The sequence below is a fragment of the Pteropus medius genome, unplaced genomic scaffold (genome assembly GCF_902729225.1).
Source record: "Pteropus medius unplaced genomic scaffold, Ma_sr-lr_union100, whole genome shotgun sequence".
NCBI classification, from domain to species: Eukaryota; Metazoa; Chordata; class Mammalia; order Chiroptera; family Pteropodidae; genus Pteropus; species Pteropus medius.
In genome coordinates this window covers 2,857,412-2,876,632 of record NW_024356249.1, presented here as the reverse complement: position 1 = coordinate 2,876,632, position 19,221 = coordinate 2,857,412, and the positions used below count along the sequence as shown (strand labels likewise).

General features: G+C 35.5%; 1 protein-coding gene across 4 annotated transcripts in view; it reads left to right on the top strand.

Annotated features, from left to right (window-relative positions):
- Positions 1 to 19,221, top strand: part of UBN2 (ubinuclein 2) — a 69,394-nt gene that overhangs the window by 31,414 nt on the left and 18,759 nt on the right. For all 4 annotated transcript variants that reach the window (XM_039861076.1, XM_039861074.1, XM_039861075.1 and 1 more), the window contains 7 exons: positions 4,706 to 4,835; positions 7,558 to 7,676; positions 8,197 to 8,310; positions 8,888 to 9,031; positions 9,821 to 9,871; positions 11,846 to 11,888; positions 15,067 to 16,614. In XM_039861076.1, coding sequence (XP_039717010.1) covers positions 4,706 to 4,835; positions 7,558 to 7,676; positions 8,197 to 8,310; positions 8,888 to 9,031; positions 9,821 to 9,871; positions 11,846 to 11,888; positions 15,067 to 16,614 — 2,149 coding nt within the window. The remainder of the gene's footprint in view (positions 1 to 4,705; positions 4,836 to 7,557; positions 7,677 to 8,196; positions 8,311 to 8,887; positions 9,032 to 9,820; positions 9,872 to 11,845; positions 11,889 to 15,066; positions 16,615 to 19,221) is intronic.

Below are 19,221 nucleotides of genomic sequence, written 5' to 3'. Positions count from 1 at the left end.
TTCCTTCTGTCACCTGAAAGCAAGGTGAATGCTTCCTGTCTGCACCAGCTCCTTTTACCTATCTCCCCTAAAACCCAGATCAGTAAACAAGGTGACCATGACTCATCAGCGCTGCCCCAGATTCCATCATCAGGGATCTGATTAGCTCTTCATTTTCTTTACATTTGAAAGCCCTAAGTTTACTAGATCAGGTCCTTTACCTGAGACTGAGACAATTTTTTTTTTTATTTAATTTTATTCTTCTGTAAGTGGGAACGACTATTTTTTCCCTGGGAAAATCAGAAGACCTTTCTTGAGACATAACATCCCAAATAAACTATCAGCATTCTATTAACAGGTTCTCTGTTAATTCGTCCCATATGTATCTTAAAACAAATCCTCTAGTTTTTTGGAGCCCATCTATGTTTTATTTCAGAGAGTGTGCCTCCAATTCTATAAACCCTATTGTGCAGTTGAATTTTTTTCCTTTTAGTCATTTGCTAATGCCCTTGGCCTCTTTTTTTCCACTTTCTTAAACAAACCTCCCTTATTCCCTGGACAGAGTTGATCTTCAAAGGGCATATGGTACATGATTATTTTGGGTAGTTATTCCCATGAAATTATCCAGGTGTCCTGGCTCTGCCTCACCATTGCTGCCTTGTGCTGGGGAGGAAAAAAGATAAGTTGTTGGAAGGGAACACTTTTACTTTTTGCCTAATTGAATTCAGCCTGGATCAACACATATACAATACACTGGCTTGATCTCCTCCCCTATTTCTTCTTGTACCTCAAGGAGACATTGCTAATAAAATCTTTGGCATTCTTTACCTGTGATTTCAATTCATCCTAACGGTTCTGCTCAACAAATGCTGTAGGCAGATACTGCCAATCCTGTTGGACACTTGTGATGAGACCTGTCTGCAGTCTCATTGTCAGATGCTCCTTTAAGGAGCTCATGAGTGAGTAGTGACTTTTGAATTTCAATACGAATAGACTTATCAATAAGTCTGTCTGTATCTGTCTGTTTCTTCCAAATAAAGGAAGGTTAACAAAGTGAAAGGGTTGATCCTATACCACAGCTTTTCCTTACTCTCTTGAGGGGTTAGAAAAATGCCGAACAACTCTCAACCACATGTTTCCAACCAAGTCTTTAGGGAACCCTAGAACTAGCCCATCTGAATAAAGTAGTTGTTCAGGGACAGGAGGGACAAGCACACGTCTTGTCTATCATTAGTTAAAACGTCAATAGGCTTTTGAATTCTTGCTATAATATAACAGCTAATTGGATTTTGCGTTTGGGTTATTGCTCCCTAAGACTTTCTTAAATTAGTATTTTTTTGATGGTTGTATTATTTGGACAATATTGATAGGATACCTGGAATACGTGAGGAAAAATCAGGAAATTCAGTAGATTCCAGAATTCATTTGGAGTTAGAGCTTCTCTTTACTAGTGTTTTAAACTGAATAAGAAAAATATTTTGTTTTTTAAAAAAAGGAAGTTGATGGGTTATGAAGCTGTGTCATATATCACCTATAGGAAAATGGCTGTATTTCTAGAATACTGTGTGAAAATACCATAGTAGTTATCACTGAATATTCCTAAGCAGGAGAATCTTTTTTACAAAGGTGGCCATTGCTTCAGCTTTGGATTCCCATGTTGCATTTCTTTGAAGCTTCTGCAGAGGCAAATGAGAGCCTTGTATAGAGAGGTATAAATGTGAGTTTCCAACATATTTACTCAACAGAACCCATGTTTGTTCTCTAGTGCATTAACAGCAGATGGTCCCAGTATATTTTCATTTATTTAGATCCTTTAGTGATCTCATGCTCAATTTATTATCAGAGGTTTGAGTCCCATCCATACTAACTTTCACGCATGGAAATCTGCTTTTGAAGAGATTTCACTTAAGAAGGAAAAGGAGCCTGATGGAAAGAAGGGGGCAGGGCTCAAGAACATTTACCACTTCAGGAGAACCTTTATTTCTCTGAGAAATAAATGGGAAAACATCTGAAATTCAAACTTTTGTTGCCATGTGTTTGTAGTTGTCGTGAGATACTTCTTAGATCTTAGAAGATTGGAATTCGTTAAAAATATTAAAGTAGATGTTTGAGGGACGTGTGCTTAAAATAGTCATGCACTGCTTAACAATGGGGATGCATTCTGAGAAATATGTTAAACAATTTCATCATTGTGCACATAGCATGGAGTGTACTACTGACATAGACCTAGACGGTGTAGCCTACTGCATGCCTAAGATACGTGGTACAGCCTATTGCTCATAGACTATAAACCTGTACTGCATATTACTGTACTGAATACTGTAGGCAGTTGTAACACAATGGTATTTTTGTATCTAAACAAAAGTACAGTAAAAAGATGGTATAAAACAGGAGTCCCTAACTCCTAGGCTGTGGACCAGTACCTGTCAGTGGTCTGTTAGGAACTGGGCTGCATAGCAGGAGGTGAGCAGCAGGTGAGCGAGCGAAGCTTCATCTGTATTTGCAGCCGCTCCCCAGCACTATTATCACCGCCTCAGCTCCACCTCAGATCATCAGGCATTAGATTCTCATAGGTGCACCAGTCCCTGGTACCAAAAAGGTTGGGGGCCACTGGAAAACATAATAAGTGGTACACCTGTATGAGGCACTTAACCTTCCATGGAACTTGCAGGACTGAAAGTTGCTCTGGGTGAGTCAGCGAGTGAGTATGAGTGAATGTGAAGACCTAGGACATTACTGTACATTACTGTAGACTTTATGAACACTGTACACTTAGGCTACACTAAATTTGTAAAACAACATGATATTAAATGAAACACAAGAGAAAATTATGCAATCAAGAGACAAGGTAAACGTGAAAAATATGGGACTGCTGCTGGTATAACACAGCATACTGTTTAATAGCAAACTTTTTATATAGGTAGAAAGAGTACACTCTAAAATAGCAATAAAAAACGTAGTATAGTAAATACATAAACCAGTAACAGCCGTTTATTTTTATTGTCAAGCATTATGTACTATACATAATTCTATGTGCTTCACTTTTACATGACTGGCAGTGCATTAGGTTTGTTTACACCACCATCACCACAAACCTGCGAGTAAGTAACATGATGGACTATGGCATTATGATGGCTGTGACATCTCTAGGTGACAGGAAATTTTCAGCTCCATTATAATCTTAGGGGACCACCGTCATATATGTGGTCTGTCGTTGACCAAAACATCATTATGTGGCACATGACTGTGTACTCCTCTCAGATAGCAATTTTTATATATTTGTGATAGACCAATATAGTCAATAACCTCTAGAGTTAATACATTTCTCTATTTTTTACCTAATATTATTGGCTTAGGAGCAAGGAGTCAGCTCTTCTGTTACTAAGTTACCTCCCTCTTTGGAAACCAATGATTTGTAGGTCATTGAGTTAACCTTTCCTTACTTGAAATCTCTTACTACCTGGCGTCTATTTTATTTTCAGTTTCAACTAACCTTTAATAGTGGGACAAGCCTAAAAGCCTCCTACCTGGAATCTAGACTTTTAATAAAAATCTAACCACATACTGTTAACCTAACCAAATGTTTATACCCAGAACTCGTGACCGTGGTAATTGTTTTCCAGATGAACCTCTGCATTTGACCCCTGGTTCTTATAGATCTTAAATGTCTCCCCACCCTCCACCCCTGACCTTTTTTTTTAAATTGTGTTTGGCTTCTCTGCTACCGAGAATTTTCTATTGCCAATTCCAAGGAACATAGGTTTCCACATTTTGTTGTTTTTGAAATTGCACTGTGTCTTAGGAGTGACGGATACATTTGCTATAGCAGGGTTTCTTTCCTTCCCCAAAAGCTGTTAAATGAGTCTTTGGATACATCTTATATTTGAGAAAAGTATTTATTAATTTTATCTGCACCTTCTCCTATGATAGAATGTAAAGGTTTGGACATAGTTTGTTGCCAAGAGCCCCAGTTTGGTCTCGGCCTTCAACTTAACATCCATTTTCATCTCTCTACAGTAGCAGCTGCCAGATGTAATGTCTTCCATCTTGGAAGAAACCTCAATTTACTTATTCATTGGCTTGTCTTACTGAGCATATGGAGGCTGTTACAAACTCTTCCTTTATTTTTTTTAACTTTTAAATAACTGTAAGGTGAAATACCCATTTAACAATTTGTTTTCTGCCTAAAAAATTAATTTTTAAGTGAAAACAGGAAAGGAACTAAAAAAGTGGAATAAATTGAACAAAGTATTAGATGTCTAGTTTGTAATGCAGGCACAATAAGAGAAACAAAGATGAATAAAACAGTTTGTATGTGTAGTAGCCAGAAGAGTTTTACAAAACTCTTGAATCTGAAATGTTTTCAAACACCTCTAAAGAAAATATACTCTTAAGAACTCACCAAAACTATGTGACTCATTTGCAGGGGACTTACGGGGAAGGGTATATGATATCTTTTTGAGAAAATGAGCTTTTGATTAATAATGGATTTCCTGTGCTTTACACAAAAATGTAAGCTTTGCCCTGATCATGAAAAACTATTTGCCAGCTTATTTGTGGTTATATAAATTCTTCTCTTAAACAAGCAAGACTCATTGAAATTTTCTAAATGCTATCTAGGAAATCATAGAAATGTAAAATGAGAAAAGAATCACTGCCTTTGCCTCCTTGCTCGTATGTTGCTGCCTAAAAGAGCTTCTGTTTACTTGTTGTTGCTTTTGGTCAGCATTGAGTTACAGCTACAGGAACTGGGCCCTGTCATTCGTAGTGGAGTCTATGCCCATCTTGAAGCTTTCGTGCCATGCAACAAAGAAACACTGGTAAAACGTCTGAAGAAGTTACATCTCAATGTCCAGGTAAGGGGAGAAACAATATCTACACGGAGTTTTTATAACCTATGAAGAAGCCAGTTTCTGTTTGGAGTTTTTGCATGTCACTTGCTTTAAAGTCATATTGTATGTATATTAAAAACATATTAGATCCCTGAAAAAAATTTCTTTTCAATAATTGATAGATTTAGGTGCGAAATAATGTTTTCTAAGGCATAGATTCTTGGGCTGATAAATTAATTTCAGTTCCACAGCTGACACAACTTTGCCTTCAACAAATAATCTGACATTTATAACTCAATTTTCTTATTCCTGAAATGATTCTATACAGACATTATGAAGACCAGTGGTAAGAATCACGGGTGGCATGTAAATTTAAAGATTAGTGTAATAAAATCCATGTTTTGTTAGATTCTCCTCGACTTCAACTTAACTAAGCATCCAAGTAAAATGCTTTCATTGGTCAGAAACATTTCATTACGATATCAAAAAGTTCTATGCGTTGAGCCACATTCAGGTGCTTCCCACCTTGTTGGTCCTAATTCTACCTTTGAGTCCATTCATGAATCTAATCGTTTCTCCACTTGATGGCCTTTATATATTTAAAAGCATTTATTATGTCCCCTTCTTCACTTTCCATAAAATGGTTTTTAGTACCTTCATTGCCTTGATTACTTGCCCCTTAATGAGTTGTTTGCCTATATATTTTAAAAATACTAATTATTTACAAGTAATAGAAAAAACTTGAATGAAGTCTAAGACTAAAAACAAGGACTTTTTTTCTAGGAATAAAGGTATTTCGTGGAATTAAGGGCAAGAATGTAGTCAAGAAAGATGGGAACTAATCATTCAGGTCAACTCTCTCTCTGCCTCTTTCCCCACATCTCATTTTTATCCTTTTTTTGCGTATCTGCAGATAAGATTACTTCATTCCCAAGGTTTTATATTACAGAAAAGCCACATACAGCAACTGACTCAGCTCTCTCTTCCTAGTCCAAATTCTTCTTGGGACAAAAAAACTGATTATACCATCTTGGGTCAACCTAAACTTTTCTGGCCAAAGGGTAGGAGTCACACAGCACAACATGGCTATCCAAGGTCCATTGGGTGCAAACAGGGGAATAAAGGTGTCCTGCATCACTGTGCTAGATGTGATCTGACAGACATAGATTTCTTTATTATAGGTACTATACTTCTGTTAACAAAATACTTTTCAACTGAAAAAGTATAGTTCTTTCTCAATTCAAAGCAGGTTAACGAGCAAGTGAAATTTATCTGAGGTCAGATAAATTTTGTGCATGTGCCTGGCTGGCTTCTTCAGACATTAACAGTTGGAGGTTACTGCTATAAGTTCAAATGATACAAATGGATACTAATAAAATAATTAGAAGTAGGAAAATGACTTTTTGCACATCCCTTTTGGCTACCCTTGCTTTTTATTTCTATGGTTTTAGCACATATGTTTGTAAGCAAATATATTCTTTGACTTTGCATGTTTTTGAGCTGTATTTTAATAGAGTCGTACTGTTTCCTTCTGCAGCCTGCTTTTTTACACTTAGCATTATGCACTTCAGATTTTTCTATGTCTTTACATGTGATAGAACTCCATTCATTTTTACCGCTGTGTGAACAGTGTTCCATTGTATGAATATATCTCAATTAATTTATTCATTTTACTGTTGATGGATATTTGGGTTGTTCCCAGGCAGATAATCTCAGCTACATAATTCTTAAAAGGTGATCATCCAGGAACCATGATACTGGATTTTCACATTTTTTAAATTAGGATTTTATAGCAGACACTGTCATATGGCAGTAATATTTATTAATTGGTATGCATTAAATAGGTAAAATGCTTATTAGTAACATTTGTATTATATTTTTATTAATAAGATAAATGTTATAAATAAAATAAAATATTTTGATTTGTAAAAACACCTGCCATAACATGGTCATTGTATTCCTGAAAATCCTCTCCATGCCAGAAATCATGTTAAAAATAGTTGTGTCAGTGAAGAAAAGCAAAGTCTCATAATATTTCTGCACTTATGACAGTAATAAAAGTATGTTTTAAATAGTTACATATATATTTTGTTACAAGATGAAAATAATAAATTAATTGATTAAACTTGTAAGATACAGATTTACTTGCTTTTCTTTTTGCCCTGAACCCACACGAATAAGAGTCTTTCAGTTTTGTCTTTCACTTTGGCCTTGGCCTTGCATTTTTGCTAGCAACATAAGTCGAAATTACTAACGTCACAATTACTAACAATAAAGGAGAGAACAGGATGCCAACATCCTATTGTCAGTCATCCAGACCAAATCATGTGTTGTGATGTTCCAAAGCAGTATCTCTTCTCGTGGTACCGGTTCCCCATCATACTGGGGTTAACCAGTAGCAGTCTGCACACTATAGATTTGGTTCTTTATTTAATCATTTGTATTACAGTTAAAGCGTCCATATAATTTGTTGGCCAGACGTGGGATTTTTAAGAATGTAAAGGAGCACTATTAATACTTATGTTGAGGCAAAATGTAAAAAATGGACTTTCCTTGGCTACCTAGTCGTCCTAATTTTACAGCAGTGTGCATTATGAAAACTCAGTGTTGTAGAAGAAATGTTTGCATTTAAATATGTTAACATTTCAAATCTATAATCAATGTCTAAAACATAAATTTTATATTTTGAGGATCTGCGTGCAAAATAAGTTTTGTAAATATGTTTGAAAAAACTTCTTTTTCTCAGGATGATCGTTTAAGAGAACCTCTGCAAAAACTGAAACTGGCTGTTAGCAATGTCATGCCTGAACAGCTGTTTAAATACCAGGAGGATTGCCAGGCTCGTAGTCAAGCGAAGTGTGCCAAGTATGTACCTCTTCTATTTGGACTGGCTTTTGCATTTGAGAAATATTTGTGGATTTCTTCTTAGTGATCAAGTCCATTTAAGGCCAATCCGTAATATCTAAAGTATGTACCACTGAAATGGTGTAATTGAATATTTTCTAAATGACACATCACTTCCCACTCAGTTGCTTTGATGTGAAAGGCAAAAGGTCTGTTGATTTAGTGCATGGTGTAATCAGAGGAAGAGTTGACACTTGGTCAGACGTTTTACTTGTTGACTAACCTCACTGGCTGAGGTTGGACACAAATATATTTTGAACTAAAATATAAGTGTTCATGTCTTTATATTATAGTTTGAAGATCTATTTACCAGTCTCTATAACATTCTTGAAATTCAAAGTGACATGTGGAAAGATAGATTTCCTATTTACTTTGTTTTTTGGGTTAACATCCAATTAAGCAATTCCACAAGTTTCTAAGGAGCATATTATAGGCGATGTTGTGTTAGAACTTGGCTTCATAAAATGTTTTTCGTTTTTAGGTTACAAACAGATGAAGAACGAGAAAAAAATGGATCCGAGGAAGATGATGATGAGAAACCAGGGAAACGTGTCATAGGACCAAGAAAGAAATTCCACTGGGATGACACCATTAGGTAAGATTTAACCAGAGCCTTCGCTTTCAACTAAATAGATAATGTAGAAGTAAGGTTTCTCATAAAAATAATCTACAGTAAATCGAAGACTAGATTAGAAGCAGCCAAAGACTAGTATTTAGGAAAAATTTATTCAAGAGAAGATTGATTTGATCCTAATATTTTTAGAGTGCTACTATTATTTTCACATAATGCTTTTTATTAGCTAATCTTTTAATTATTGAGTAAGTCATATACTAGTTTCAGAAGGTGAAGGACTCAGAATTGTTGTGTAATCAGTCATCTTTCTTACCAATAATTCTGTACCCCAAATAAGGATTTAGTTGTGGGACTACCCCTTTCCATCTTTGGTGCTTTGATTAAAGATTTCAAAAAACTTTAATTCGGGGATCTGGCTGTATTTCAATTAATGATGTATGTTAGAAATTATCTTTCTTTCATCTTCTGAATTCTTCAGATAATACTTTTTACTATTGCCGTCAGATTTATGTGCTTTTTAAAAAATCGGTTTTAAGCCTAATTTTCTATGATTTTACAGTCAGATTTATATAAAAATATATTTTTTTAATCTCTTTAGAACTTTGTTATGTAACCTCGTTGAGATCAAATTGGGTTGCTATGAGTTAGAGCCAAATAAAAGCCAGTCTGCTGAGGATTATCTTAAATCCTTTATGGAGACAGAAGTGAAACCATTGTGGCCTAAGGGCTGGATGCAGGCAAGGTAAGCAATACGACATCCTAAAGTTTACTTACTTATTGTTGTTGCTTATACACAACATTAAACTCAAATACAAACCTAAATTAAAAATGCCAAACATTAAAAAAAGATACAGGTATACACACACACACATATGACATTCGTTTTGCTAAGAACCTAAAGTGTTTAACGTTCTATATTGTCATCTCAGATGATCTCTGCTTTGGAAACTTAAGGCACTTAGAAGACTAAACAGTCACATGGATATAGAGATAGAGAAATATAATAAAGGTTTTTTTTTTTTTTAAACTCTTTTCTGCCCTCATTGTGGTAGAGAAAAAGGGAGCGGGGAAAGATGGTTATGAACTTTGGGAGGGGAATTTCGTATGAGTATTACGAAGATAAGGAACTGAATACAAGATTTAGAGGGTAGTAAAAGAGATATAGCCTTAGGTTCTATTGAAAACAGTCAATATAGAGTGGTATCTCAAAAACTCCAAGTATCCCAATTTAAAGTTTAAAGATTTAAGTAAAGAATGTTAAAATGAATAGACTTGGCCATCTCAACCAGTCATTTTAAAGTGTTGCTTCTTAAATCAACAGAAAACGTCTGTTGATCTGTTAAAGATTTAAATAGAAGTGATGTAAGAACTCCCCATAAAATAAATTATTGAATTTACTGTACCATTATACATTTTACTTGGTAAATAAGCAGATATTTCGCCTGTTGAAAATCAGATGATTGAAATGATAAAGTGATCATCATGTTATTTATCTGCCATAAAAAAATTTGTGTCCTTTTAATTTTTTCAGAATGCTTTTTAAGGAAAGCCGAAGTGTGCATAATCATCTTACTTCTGCTCCGTGAGTAAATGCAGACTCCAGATTTCTTCATTTATTTTTATTCACGTTATGTGCTTTAGTAAACAAAAGTATCGTTAATTAAATGCTAGGTGAAATCAGATTTAAACATACATTTAAACAATCTCCATGTTACCATCGCCTTTTTAAAAAATAATTATTTTTACTGTTAACTATGTAGACCTCAGAACACACTTATCTATTACACAGTTCTCAGGCTAGTCTCTAAAAACCTGCATCCATAATGTAACGTGTCGTGAGATCTGGTAGTAAGGAGCCATGTAAATGGGAAGGGCTCTGGTGGTTCCTTTTGTTCTGGGCCTTCTGCCCTTTAGTTCTTTTGTATCCTTTTTCTTCCACTCTTAAGATGACTCTGCATGGGTAACTTATAGCTTTGTGCTTTCCAAGACAGTTCTGTATGCATACCTATTCTAACTTGCCTTGTAGAGTGTTTCATTCCACAAAATAACCTACTCTTCATGTCCTTCCTTTTGTTCAAAACTGGCTATTTCCTCAATTGATGTGATTACTAAGGCAGTAGTAAAAAAGCAAGTTTTTTCTGTGGTTACATTTTTGGGTGCATACTGGTTAACTCGACAAGATTTTTATTTTTACCTGCAACTTAGAGCTAATTCTCTGTAGCCCACAAGTGTCGTATTAAAGGGTTAATAAAGTATAAAAATTAGCAAATCACTCTGCTAAGAGATCTGGTTAACATCTGGGTGACATTAGGTATTCTCCCTCTCCTTGTATATAGTTATAACAGATGCAATTTTTATCCGTTCTTAGGAAGGACACTTTGTTAGTATACCATCAGAGATGTATTGAGTTGGTTGTGGTTTTCAGTTCTTACTCTTCTTGTTTTTTGAGTATAAATTTGGAGTACTTTGGTTTCATATGTTACAAGTTTATCTTGTTGCAAGTGGTTTAGTTATCCTAGGATGGGGAGATATATGTATATATGTATTTGTCAATATTATTTCTGGCCTTTAATTTCCCTATAGTTCTAAAATCACATATGTGTTTTAATTCAGATATAAATAATTCATTCCTTTAATTCTAAAGCAGGTGTTTACATAGATTCTCTCCTGCAATTTTTTTTTTTTAGTAGTTTCATTATCATAACTAAATTTGTATTTTCTTTTGTACCAGAAAGTAGGAACCTACGGAATAGGTGTGCCTGAAAGTCTTTTGTCCAAGTGGTCTTTATGGAAAAAAAAAAAAAATCAACTTTGAAAATTGCTGTTGCCTTAATGAATTGTAGATTGGCAGTTTGAATCAAGATGCTTGTTAATTAATGACATTTAACTTAGTGAAATAGAAATATTCAGACAATGTGAAGGATTTTAGCTTGTCAACCCTTTATTCAACAAACATTTGAATACTTTCTCCTACTATGGAATTCATAGGATGCTTTTAATCTTCCAACTTTGTCACACTGCTTTCCAAAGGTTCCAAGTTTTCATGATATTTTTCTTGCCTTTTTCTATTATTTTGACGTTTTTATTTGAATTTTTATATTACAAATAATTTTCTTTAAAACTTGAGAATTTTTCGTTTTGTTTTTTAAATGTTATTTACAACTTGGCATGATTTCATTTGAGTTCGAAGTTTCTTGAAGCTCTGTTTTCTTATAACTAATTATAAATTCTTACCAGCTCTTAGAAGTGAATCTCCTTAGGCAGCTTTGTTAGCCTAGTTTGAGTTATTTTTATTTTACTTTGAATATTTAGATTCAGTTTTTCAAAAAACTTTTATCTATATTTCATATTTTACTAAAGGTTTGACGTTTCTTTGAGTTAATCGAAATTGGGGAAGATGTTGCTATATAGTCACGTAGAAGTTCAGCACTTATGTGTAGTTCTGTCCTTCAAAGACCTTTCCAGATAGCAGGAGAAATTACCCATGTAATTACAACTTCCTAATGAGTGACCTAGCTGCTGCTGACATGGCCTCCTTTTTCATCTTTTGTCCTAGGGCAAAGAAAAAGGTGATTCCTCCACCTAAACCCAAAGTGAAGGTAACTATTGAACTAAATCTTTTATTAGTCATAATGGTGAATGTTGAAATGCATTCTTAATATGGAAATATTGGTGTTTAGCATAGATCAACAGGTACTGTACTCTTAAGATGGTGGTTTTCAGACTTTGTAAAAACCCTAGAACCGTTGAAATTGGGAGAATGGATGACTATGTAGCACTGGGAGGTTTGCATATAGTAATTACATTGTAAGGCTTAATACTACTTAGAAGTCCTGCCTGCAGCCGCCCTGTGCCAAGTATAGGCTCAGAGGCCCCGGTGGCAAAGAAGATGCGAGGCCCGCCCTCCCGCGCTCACAGACACTAGTGGGGGGCCGATGGCGCACGGTATACCAGCGAGAAGGTAGGGTTAAGAGGGGCTGGAAGGAACTTGGGGATCTGATATCCTTTAAAATCATAGCCGAGATTACAGATATATAGGAGAAATCCTAAGGCCCCAAACGAAAAAGCAGCTGCCATAGCGTTAATCAGCTACTGAAACTTTGGTTGCCCTTAGGAGCATTTGCTATTTCTGTACATGACCTTGTGATGGACCTTTAAATTTCTTCTCGGAGCACAGCAGATTGGCTTTTCTTGGACTAATAAAGATTGAGAATTAGAATGAAACTTTGCATAAACTTGGGACCCTCAAAGAAAGACATCTTTAGTAAAAGAAAGGACTAGAAAAGAAATCCACTCACTAGCAGAAAGGTTAAGAATCTCATGTGTCTTGGCCTGGGTTCTGGAGTAGAGGAGAGTCCTCCCTGAGAATTTCCCTTGGTTTAGGAGTTTAATTTACACTACCTGTACAATCTGGGAAAACATCAAGCTGAGAAAATAACCTGAAGTTATTAGATTAGTATTAACCAAGGGCACCTGGCAAATCAAATCCTCTCTGGAAAAATGCACCCTCATCCCAGGTCTCAACATCTTATCACATAGATACTGCATCAAGTATGAGCTTACAATTTGCAAATACAGAATATGAAAGGAAGTAAATTACTATGAGTGAGACTTAGAAATAGTCAGCAGAATTAGATCCTTAAGGAGGGCAAGTGATGGATTTATTGGGTTTAGAACATAGTAATATAACTCAAATTTCTTTTAATAGTTAAGAAGTTAGCAGAGGGGATAAAAAAAAATCCTATCAAATAGACAAAGCAGAGTTAAGAAAGAATCAAGTGTAACCTCTAGAGGTGAAATCTGTAATTATTTGAAATTAAAATTATAATGAAAACCCACTTCCTTTAGGTTTTAGACTTTCCTCATAGCCTTCATCTCTTTGAGTAGATGAGTTTCTTTGCTTATGAGGTTATGATCAGAAGTTCAATATATTTGTTACTCTGGGGCCTTAACGTTTAATTTTAGAGGCTCTTTGAATAAAGCGTAAATAGCCTTCTTTTCGTTAGTAACCTACTTTGTCTTCTAATCCAAATAATATTGAGCCAATATTTTATTAAATCTATTAAGTTCATGCTTTGTTTTGACACTTTATTTTTAAACTCCTAATACCTTCCAATGAGGGTTGGTTAAATTTTGGTACATCTATCAAATATATGAGTAATTTATCAGAATTCTAGCAATAACTGATAGGATATTATAGGGGTTTTTTTGTAATTAAGTTACTTTTTTCTTTTCTCAAAATGGAAAAACTATATTGCTGATTTGGTTTTTTCCCATCCTATTACCCCTTAAATATCTATTTTAGTTAGGTAATATAAGGAAATACTTACAGTAGAAAATACAAACAATACAGAAAAGTAAGAAAGAAAAGTGAAAGTATCCAGAAATTTTGCTTACTCAGAGAAAAAAGCTTTTTACATTTTGGTACGCATCTGCCCTCCCATCTTCTGGGTCTCTGCCTCTACCTCTTCTCCTTCCATCCATCCATCCATCCATCCATCCATCCATCCATCCAACTATTGATTTATTCAGATTGAATTAACATTTTGTATAAATGAAATAACCTGCTTTTTTGATTCAAATATATGTCCTGACCAGTTTTCTCTGCCAATATAAATCTATATGATACTCTCTTGGGTGGATTTAATGTTATTTTTATATTGAAAAAATTATTAATAGACTTAAAACAGCAATTAATAGACTTAAAAAACACTACCAAGATTATTCTGATAACACTCCCCCACACTCAGTTTCTGTCCTTTCATAATAATGGAGTTTTTACTAATCATGTAATTGGATGGTGTGTCAAAACTAACGTGTCTCATCTGCATTACCATTCATCCTTGCAGACAGTTTTGACCTTAATGCACAACAGACATCTAAGAAGCAATGAAGTTTTCAATCATGGCTTTTAGAATAGCAACTTAGAAAAATTGCTAAGGGCCTTAAAGTGTAACAGTGTTCTTAACAGCTTGTTTACCGTAGTACCTAGAAAGTCATGGTAAAGACCTTTCCTCTCCATTCTTTCCTCACTATGGCTAAGGTAAGTGCTGTGGTTGTGCAGATAACCATTACAGTGCAAGACTTTAGGTTTGGGTTTACGGGGGGCTGTTTGTTTCCTTGTTTTCTTAGCACAGTGCCTTACTTATAGTGGACACTTAGTAAATATATGTTGAAAACATTATCAGTGACTTCTTCCATAATGAATAGAAAACACAATTTAAGTATGCTTGGATTGAATCATCTGCCCGTTTGGTGTACAAGTTTCTATATGAACTAGCTATGAGTAGCTGCAGGACAGCATACAAAGAGGCAGAAATGCAAGGAAGCAGAAAGTGAGGGTCAGTATCCTAGCAAATTATAGTACACAAGAGGATCAGAGTCTTAGGATAAAGACAGAATTTATCCTAGGTACAAGGAGAATAAAAAGAGAGTAGTCTCTGAACAGATGTATTTGGAATAATATTATCTAAAGATCTGACACGGGTGGGTTGGACAGGGGGATTTCATCAACGATGTGACTCCTATATGAATGTACCTTCAGTTTCATTTTAAGCCTTCTTAGAATGGCATACTAAGGTATGGCAGCTGTGTGCAAAATATCAGATAAGTTAGGCTTATGAGGACAATTCTTTCAGGAGCTCTGTCCTGTCAAAATTATTTTGGTTTTCACAGTGGAATTTTAATCATCATAACTTCTTAGTTCTTTAAAAATAATACTTTGTAATTTTTTATTATTCAGTTTATTTTTTTCTAATATAATTCTGTTTATGCTAGGAGTGTAGTCCAAAAAAGGACCAGAAAACTCCTGCATCCTTGGTGGCTTCGGTTGGTGGTCCTTCGACGAGCTCTAACACATCCGCCGTGGCCTCCACCAGTTCTAGCTCTACACCAGCCCAGGAGACGATCTGCCTTGACGACTCACTAGATGAAGACCTTTCTTTCCATCCACCTGCACTAGATCTTGTTTCTGAAGCTTTAGCTGTTATCAACAATGGGAACAAGGGCCCTCCGGCTGGCTCAAGGATAAGCATGCCAACTACAAAACCTCGCCCAGGGCTGAGGGAAGAAAAATTAGCAAGTATCATGAGTAAGCTGCCACTGGCTACTCCCAAAAAACTAGATTCTACTCAGACTGCACATTCATCAAGTCTTATTGCTGGTCACACAGGGCCAGTACCAAAGAAACCCCAGGATTTAGCTCATACTGGCATCTCTTCAGGCCTTATTGCTGGTTCTTCGATTCAGAACCCTAAAGTTTCCTTAGAACCTTTGCCAGCCAGGCTACTTCAACAAGGACTGCAGAGGTCAAGCCAGATTCACGCTTCTTCCTCTTCACAGACCCACATCTCCTCTTCTTCCCAAGCCCAAGTTGCTGCCTCCTCTCACGCTCTGGGAACATCAGAGGCCCAAGAAGCTTCTTCATTAACACCAGTAACAAAGGTGCACCAGCATTCAGCTGTCCAACAGAATTATGTGTCTCCATTACAAGCAACCATTAGTAAATCACAGACCAACCCAGTGGTGAAATTAAGTAATAATCCCCAGCTTTCCTGTTCATCCTCACTTATTAAGACTTCAGATAAGCCACTTATGTACCGCCTTCCCTTATCTGCTCCCTCACCTGGAAATGGTTCTCAAGGGTCCCATCCCCTGGTTTCTAGGACAGTACCTAGCACCACTACCTCCAGTAACTATTTAGCCAAGGCTATGGTGTCACAAATCTCCACGCAGGGTTTCAAATCTCCCTTCTCAATGGCTGCATCCCCAAAACTTGCCGCATCCCCCAAACCTGCTACATCTCCTAAACCCTTGCCCTCACCTAAGCCTTCTGCCTCACCCAAGCCCTCTCTGTCAGCTAAGCCTTCAGTATCAACTAAACTTATTTCTAAGTCCAACCCAACTCCCAAGCCTACTGTATCCCCAAGTTCCAGTCCGAATGCACTAGTAGCCCAGAGTAGTCACTCCAGCAGTAACAACCCAGTCCATAAACAGCCCAGTGGAATAAATATCAGCAGACAGTCTCCCACCTTGAATTTATTGCCCTCTAATCGTACTTCAGGCCTTTCATCTACAAAAAATCTTCAGGCCTCTTCAAAGCTACCAAACTCATCATCCACTGGAACTGTTGGGAAGAACAGCTTGAGTGGAATTGCAATGAATGTACCTGCCAGCAGAGGTAGCAACCTTAACTCAAGCGGAACTAATAGGACTAGTCTATCTGGGGGAACAGGAAGTGGAACACAGGGTGCTACTAAACCGTTGTCTACTCCACATAGACCATCCTCTGCCTCAGGGTCTTCAGTGGTAACAGCCAGTGTGCAGGTATGTATGTTACATACGTTCATGAGATAAAATGTAAGATTGTGTGATCTCGTGAGGCCTTAAAAACCTTATTATAATATATAGCTTGTTTATAATAGCTTATTACAGCTTATGGCCAACGACTGTTCCTGATGTCGACATCACAGTGATGGGGACACTGGAGATGAGGTTTTTGTTGGGATGCAAATTTGTTTGTTTTAGTAAAGTATCACATGCTCACCTTCAAAATTTTTGAAAGACATGACAAAAGTGCATATTTAAAACTCTGTCTTATTAAAGTCCAGAACAAAGTAGTAACTTAAGAATTTAGCATACCTTCGCTTGTCTTCTCTTCCCACCCCAGTACCCTTTCTCCTGTCAACTTTCTTATTTTTCATTTAATCAAATTTATACATTCACGTTTTTTCCTTTAACCATTTGTCTTTGTGAATAAAGTTTTTATTTGCATGAATTTTGAAGTTATTCATATCTGATTCTCTACGTCAGATTGATATCAGTCATCCTTTTATACCACAGTTCCCACATTCATGAGTTTTAATTTAAATTTGTCTCTCAGTTAACAGGAGTACCTCACTCAAGGAATCTTTTCAAAAAGCTAATGTGAAAGCTATTCTTCCTTAGCTCTTGCATACCTGATTATTTCTGTGCTGTCACACTTGAGTAGTTATAGATTTCTTGGATCACTAAGTGTCTCACTCCAAATTTTGTAAATACTGTTCCACTGACCCTTGCTTTGTATTTAGGATTATAGAGAAGTCTCAGGCTATTCTGGTTTTTTATTCCCTTACCAGTAATTTATTTTCTCTGCCTAAATGCTAGTAAGATTTTCTCTTTTTCGTTGAAATTGAAGCGTTTCCAGATTCTAGCTAGGTTTATCTTGTTTTCATTAATTTTGTACCTAGAACATGATAATGTCTTTCATTCTCAGACCTGGCTATTTTTACAGCTCAAGAATATTTCAGTATTTCATTCTATTATGTGTCCGATTATTATTTTTGATCCATTTGGCCTTGGAGTTTTGAGAACTCTTTTATTAATCATATATTTTCTCTCTCTGCCTTCCATATCATCTTCTCTTACTCTTTTCATCTTTCTTCCACTTCTTTGTATTCTGAGACATTCTCAGATTTGTCCTTCACATTACTGATTTGGTTTCTTTAATGTTCCTTTTTTTTTTCCCTCTTGAAAAGTAATACATGTTCATTGTAGGCAAATTCAAAAAAGGAAAAAAAAATCACCCATTTATTCCACCACTGTGTATATTTTCCTGGTACTTTTTTAGACTCTTTCTCAAGAAAGTAGGTTTTACATAATATTCTGCTTCATAACAAGCTTTTTAAAAAATTAGTATTTTATGATGTGTTCTTAAGTTCTTAAATGTTCTTTGAAAATATGACGTATTGATGTATGGAATTCTGTTGTCTAAGAAAGTTCTCTAACTTTGTACTGCATCCTATTTGTGTGGAATAGGAACACTTAATGAAAGAATTATCCCCTTGGCATTTGTAGACGTTCTCTGGTGTTCGAAACAAGCTAAGCACCGGTATTCAGTATACAATTAAAATCCAAATCATCACTTTGCCATCACCATAGGCTAGAAGTGAATTAATTCCAGAATACTAATATAGAACAAAATTCAATTAACTAATATTTTATTAATTGAAATCTAGGATTTACTGGTGTTTTATCTATATAATTTTACTTTTATCAGGAAATTGAAAACAACAAAAAAACAAACTGACTCGGAATTGTATATTAAAATTTAAGTTAAAGTCTAAGAAAGTCCATGTTCCTATTTGTATAACCTTTATTAAAATGTTGACTGTTTTTGAAATTAATTTTTAATTCGATCAAAAAGAGAATGTGAGAGAATAATAGAAATGGCAGTTCCCTGCCCCATATCCTCCTTCCTTGAGTCAACTACCTATAATTTTTAGCTCTATGTTTTTAAATAATAAGAATGAATGGAAGACTCTTAATTTATTCATTTTAGTATTCTCTTTAACTTCTCATTATGATAAATCAGGCCTTTAGCTCTCATAATTTTCCCAGTCTCCTGAAATAGTAAAATTACAATTTTGGTTAAAGACATGACTATGTACAATATTTTCTCTGTTGGGCTAGATATCGTACACTATTTCATTTGCTTTCTTATTATAAATTTTTGGCTTTTTTCCTGGAGTTAAAAAAATTTTGTTTTTCACTTGCTTCATTTTCTTTCTTCATCCTTTGTTATCTCCAGAATCTATCAGTTTTCTTTTCCCCCAGAAACCTTCCTGTATTTGATCATTTATCCCGAAAGAACCCACATACTTGGTATAGCAGTTGTTTACCAGTTATTTTGTCAGCATGAACTTACATGACAAAATTTGTTTTTCTAAAAAGTACTCCCTCCGAGTTTTTGCCCCCTCCAAAATGGCTTTAGAATTTGGAGACCTTATTGTGCCTGCCTTTATATCTGGTCCTTTTTGTTCTATCTTATTGGTTTGACTGAAGAAAAGGTCAGTAATTGAATAAGGGTGTTTCCAGCTTCTGGGGAACCTAAGATTCTTTTTTTATTATTATTATTTTTCTTTTCTTTTCTTTTTTCTTTTTCTTTTTTTTTTT